Raw genomic sequence first — 5,944 nt, forward strand, 5'->3', positions numbered from 1 at the left:
CTTATTACTTCTTCCAAAGTAGAGTTTATATCTCTGACCACCACTCTCATTTTTCTTCCATGCAAGAAATCTTCCATCCATTTCAATAGTTTTCCTAGTATACCTCCTGTTGCTTCAAATTTTCTTAATCTTTTGTGTGGTACTTCATCAAATGCCTTTTGTAAGTCCAGGAAAGCACAGTCTGCCCATCCATCCCTTTCTTGCATTATATCTATTAACCTTAAATAGAAACAAATCAAATCTGTGGCACATGATCTTCCCTATCTAAATCCGAATTGTCTTGGATTTAGTATATTGTTCTCCAAATGTTTAGTCCATCTACTTTTGATCATTTTCTCACAAATTTTGGCTATTATACTTGTAAGAGAGACCAATCTATAGTTTGTTGGGTCTTCCTTCTTTCCCCCTTTATATATTGGCATGATATTGGTATTTTTCCAGTCTTCTGATATCTTTCCTTCTTTGAGTGAGCAATCTATTATCTTATTTATTTTGTCCAGTTCACAATTCCATCTGGGCCGTGTGATTTTCTGATATCAAGGTTCATTATTTGGTCCCTTATGTGTATGTGTGTGTGTGTGCGCGTGTGTGTGTGTGTGCACACTTTTTCCATCTGTGATGGAGCTCCCATGAATGGGGTCACCATTCCAAACAACAATAGGTGCATCCATCTCCCAAAAGCAATGACAGATGAATGATAGGACTAGTTTCCTCACTCCCTAAAGGGATAAACTAAAATGAGTGAATAAAACATCCCTCCCCTCTTCTCACAAATAAAGCTGTACTTTTTCCCATACCACTGTTCCCAACATCCTAAACTTCTATACAAATGCAATGAATTCATATTTTCCATAACATTCATTTTCCTATACAAACTTCCTTTCTCCCACCCATTTTAAATTTACTCACCATGTTTCTTCCATGCATCAATCTACAATTAACTTTCTATTCTATCTACTGCCAAATCCACCTCACAATATCTAACACCTCTATCTTTTCTTGTGTTACTTTCTTTTGATTTGACTTGTGATAAAATCTTCTCATTTCCCCTACTTCCACCACTACTGACATTCTCATTTTTCTCCTCTGACTAATCTCCCCGAGCACCAATACAACTCTTTGTAACTGTACAATATGTGATCAATCAATTCATTCAGTGCCCCAAAGCTCTCTTACTAGGGACATGCTAGTCTCTTGAAACACTAGGTAATTCACTTATACACACATACATGTATGCATACATATACAATATATCAAAAGAAATAATATACACTATATACACACACAATTTTATATATATATATATATTTATATATACATATATTTATATATACATATACATATATATATATATTCATTTATATATTATACTATATATGCAAATAAATCACAGAAATGGCATGTGATCCAATAATATGGTGGCTACCATTTAGGAAAAGGAAAGAGAATTTCAGGTTTCCTTTTCCTAGGTGGTAACCAGCATATATATATATATATATATATATATATATATATATCCAAATATATATGTATATATATTCATATATATTTATATATATATATATATATATATATAATATATATATATATATATATATATATACACCAAAGGCTTTTTTCCCCTTACAAGGGAGGTAGCCAAAAAACGAAGTCATAAAAAACACTCCCACCCATTCCATCCCCAACATACTCAACTCCCTTCCATCCTCTTCCCTCCCTCATATCTTGGCACCTCCTGGATGATGGATCATCCCTGCATCTTACCCACTGCCCTGGGTCAGAAGCAGTGTCACAAGACACAGCACATCCATAGCAAGACTGCTTCATTAAATCGGTGACCCCCCTCTGACCCCTCATGCAGAAAAGGAGAAGATGGGGAGAAATCCCTTCGGGCTGCATCAATTTATTTCTCACATTCTCCCTCCCCCCCCCTCATGCATCTCACCATCCATCCACAACCATTCTCCATTCACCCCTATCTTCTGTCCTCTCCCCTCCTTCCTCAACGGACAATGCCCTTTTTACCCCATCCATCCACCTCATCCTAGGTTGCACACACACACACACACACAGTGAGGTCTCTATATACAAGAACAGTTTAATTTTGGAACAAATTGAGTAACAAACCCTCAGAAAAAATTCACTATTTTTATATGAAAAGATGAACAGGGAAGGATAATATTGCAAATGAGGCTCAGAGAGATGTTCTCTTGTTGTAATAAAGTGGCCAAGGAGCCTCACCTTGACATAGCTCCAAACTGGGTATAAACTACTTCAGCGACAATGTCATGCCCCACTTTGGGAAAATCCAGAAAACCAGGTTAAAGTACTCAACCCTGGATGTTTTTTTTCTACAATAAGAGAATTTTCAACTGATGGGAAAAAAATAATATACTGCATACTGAGCAGCCTGCACACATGAAGGAAATTCATTTGCATGTATTTCTAATTCATTTATGTATTTATTTTTTCTTCATTCATTTATGTATATATCTATGCATTTGCTATCTAATTTGTATATTTTGGAAAATATACAAACTACATAGCAAATGCATGGATATATTTTTATAGGGTTTTATTTAGGGTCTGGAGAGGCTTGGAATGGATAACCCTTATTCATGGAAAAGAAATTCTGTTCATAAAATGGGCTTAAAAATGGATTATGTTCAAATATAAAGACCCCATTGTGCGTGCTTAGCGCATAGCATCACTATTTGGGCAATTTTGGAATAGAATGGTACAAGGATGCAGAGCAGTGGGCAATCATGTAATAATGGGCATATTCCATTAAATTCCCATACTTTATAAAATCCTTTGTGAGGAGGTACCATCCTAGCCCTCAGAAAGTGGTAGTTCTGAGATAATAACCCATTTTATATATACATACATACATACATACATATATATATATATATATATAATATAAATATATATATACACATATATGTATATTATCATATACATGTAATAATGTATGCATACATATCATTTACACATATAAATTTGTATGGTTCTTAAAACATGTATATATTTCCCATATACATATCAAAGAGTACATGAAAATATATATGTCTACATACAGCTTACCCCCAAACCAAAGGTTCATACACACAAAGTATATACATATGACATAGGGTGACTTAAAAAATAGACGCAGTAGTTCAGTGCATACTAATGAATGCTTCTAAATGCACTGGAATTTCTCCTAGGAAAGGTATTCGGTGCTCCTGAATAACACGTGCTGCCAAACATTTTAGTGAAGTGTAGGGAAGTAAGTTGATGTGGCATTCCCGGTTCCGCTGGAGATTAATATATGGCCTCTCTCCGCTCTGGCTCACTTGGTCTACATGACCTCCTGCATCCAGGAGAGCCTCCACAATCTGCAATAATAATTAAATAGCTAATCCACTGCTTCACAAATATCAACTAAACATCAACCTTAGCTGCAAAACAAACCTTGAAAGACCAAATCAAAAGAGTACTGCCTAGGTCTTCTCTCTCTCTCTCTATATATATATATATATATATATATGTATATATATATATATATATATATATATATATATATATATTTATGTATGTATGTATTTACCTAGTTGTATTATACAGAAAGGGAACTATGCTCGTGGTGACCAGTCTTTGTATCTTTCAGCATCAAGTTTTTTCTTAAAATCTTGAATAGTGTTTGCACACACTTTCTTTATCTAAATTATTCCAGGTATCCAGCACTCTGTGTGGGAAGCTATCTTTTTTTTCAGATCTCTTCTATAGTTATCCTTTTTAAGTTTCTTTTTGTGTCCTCTTGTTTTTCCATTGTCCCATTTTAGTAAATCATTCCTATCAAGGATTTCCATTCCTTTCATGATTCTATAGATAGTCAGTAGATCTACTCTTTCTTTTCTCTGCTCTAGTGTTGGTAATTCCAATTTGGATAATCTCTGTTTGTATGTTAATTTGGAAAGAGCTGGTGCCAACTTTGTCGTTGCTCTTTGTATTCTTTCTAATTTCTTTATATTCTTTTTAGTACATATATATATATATATATATATATACATGCATACATATACAAAGGCTTTTTCCCCCTTACAAGGGAGGTAGCCAAAAAGGAAAAGGCATAAAATCATTCCCACCCATTCCATCCCTGAATACACTCCACACCCCTCCACCCTCCCTCTCATCTTAGCACCTCCTGGATGACGGGTCATCCCTGCACCTTGTCCACTGCCCTGGGTCAGAAGCAGTGTCGCAAGACACAGCACATCCACAGCAAGGCCGCTTCATTAAATCAGCGACCCCCCTCTCCGTCCTCCCATGCATAAAGGAGAAGACGGGGAGAAATCCCTTCGTGCTGCGTCAAAATTTGCTCACACATACTACCTCACCCCTCATCCCCCCGCCCATTCCACCTCATGCATCACAACATCATCCATATACAACCATTCTCCATTCACCCCTATCTTCTGTCCTCTCCCATCCTTCCTCAACAGACATTCCCCTCTTCCCCAAAGACCCCTTCACCCCATCCATCCACCTCATCCTAGGACGTCCCTTCATGTTCACTCCCTCCACATCTGCCTTCCATACCTCTTTTACTAGTCTTTCTTCACTCATTCTTTCCATGTGTCCAAACCATCCTAATATTCTTTCATCAACCCTATTTCCCAACCCTCTTTCCACCCCTGTTCTCCTCCTCACCTCCTCATTTCTCACTCTATCCAGCCTAGTAACCCCCATCATACTTCTCAGACACCTCATCTCAAACACATTCAAACTCCTTCTCTCTTCCTCTCTTATGTTCCATGTTTCTGCCCCATACAGTGCTGCTGGCACAATCACTCCTTCATATAGTCTCCTCTTAGCATCCATTCCCAAATGTCTATTCCTCATTACACTTTTTAATCCACCAAGGCATTTACTCACTTCTCTCAATCTACATTCTACCTCCACCTTTTCCTGCCACATTTGCACCCAAGTATCTAAAACTATCCACTTCCTCCAGTTGCTCTCCCTTAATGCTCACTTCTAGTCTACTGCCACTTTCACCCATTGTACATCTCATCACCTTACTTTTACCCACATTTATCTTCAGTTTTCTTCTATCACACACTCTCCCAAACTCTGTCACCAACTTCCTCAATCCCTCTTCCGATCCTGCCACAAACAACAGTTGGCTCACCTCCCACTTTTCTCCATTTTCTTTAACCATCTCCAATTCTTGACCCACTACCCTTGCCTTTACCTCTCGCACTACCCCATCCATGTATAAGTTGAACAGCCAAGGCGACATAACGCATCCTTGACGAAGTCCCACCTTTACCTCAAACCACTCACTCTCTCCATTTCTAATCCTGACACAAGCTCTACTACTCTCATAAAAACTCTTGACAGCTCCTAGAAGCTTTCCTCCTATCCCGTATATCCGCAAAACCTTCCACAGTGCCTTTCTGTCTACCCTGTCGTAAGCCTTTTCCAGGTCCATAAAGGCCCAAAAAACATCCTTCCCCTTTCCTATAGCTTTCTCAAATATCTGTCTTACCACAAGAATCAGATCTACACAACCTCTACCCATCCTAAATCCACACTGTTCCTCACCAATTACTCCCTCTGTTCCTCTCCTAATCCTCTCAATCAAGATCCTCCAATAAGCCTTCCCAACTACACTTAACAAGCTAATCCCTCTGAAACTACTACATTCACACTTGTCCCCTTTTCCCTTGTAAAGTGGAACTATACAGGCACTCCTCCAGTCCTCAGGCACTCTACCCTCTCTCCAGCAAACATTAAATAACCTCACCAGCCAGTCCACCATCACTGTACCTCCCTTTTTCAGACATTCTTCATGGCATCCATCCAGACCAGGTGCCTTACCTGCTTTCATCATCTTAACAACTGCCTTCACTTCATCCTTCCTTATTTCTCCTCCATTTTCCTCACTCATCACTCT

At 38.2% G+C, this 5,944-nt stretch overlaps 1 protein-coding gene across 1 annotated transcript in view; it reads right to left on the reverse strand.

Moving 5' to 3' along the window:
* Window positions 1-2,443: 2,443 nt before the first annotated feature.
* m-cup (ankyrin repeat protein mann-cup) overlaps window positions 2,444-5,944 on the reverse strand; it is a 14,521-nt gene continuing 11,020 nt past the window's right edge. The window contains exon 2 of the mRNA XM_076190145.1: window positions 2,444-3,380. Coding sequence (XP_076046260.1) covers window positions 3,162-3,380 — 219 coding nt within the window. The 3' untranslated portion in view covers window positions 2,444-3,161. The remainder of the gene's footprint in view (window positions 3,381-5,944) is intronic.

This window comes from Oratosquilla oratoria, chromosome 9 (genome assembly GCF_046742065.1).
Source record: "Oratosquilla oratoria isolate Oo_2021 chromosome 9, ASM4674206v1, whole genome shotgun sequence".
Lineage (NCBI taxonomy): Eukaryota > Metazoa > Arthropoda > Malacostraca > Stomatopoda > Squillidae > Oratosquilla > Oratosquilla oratoria.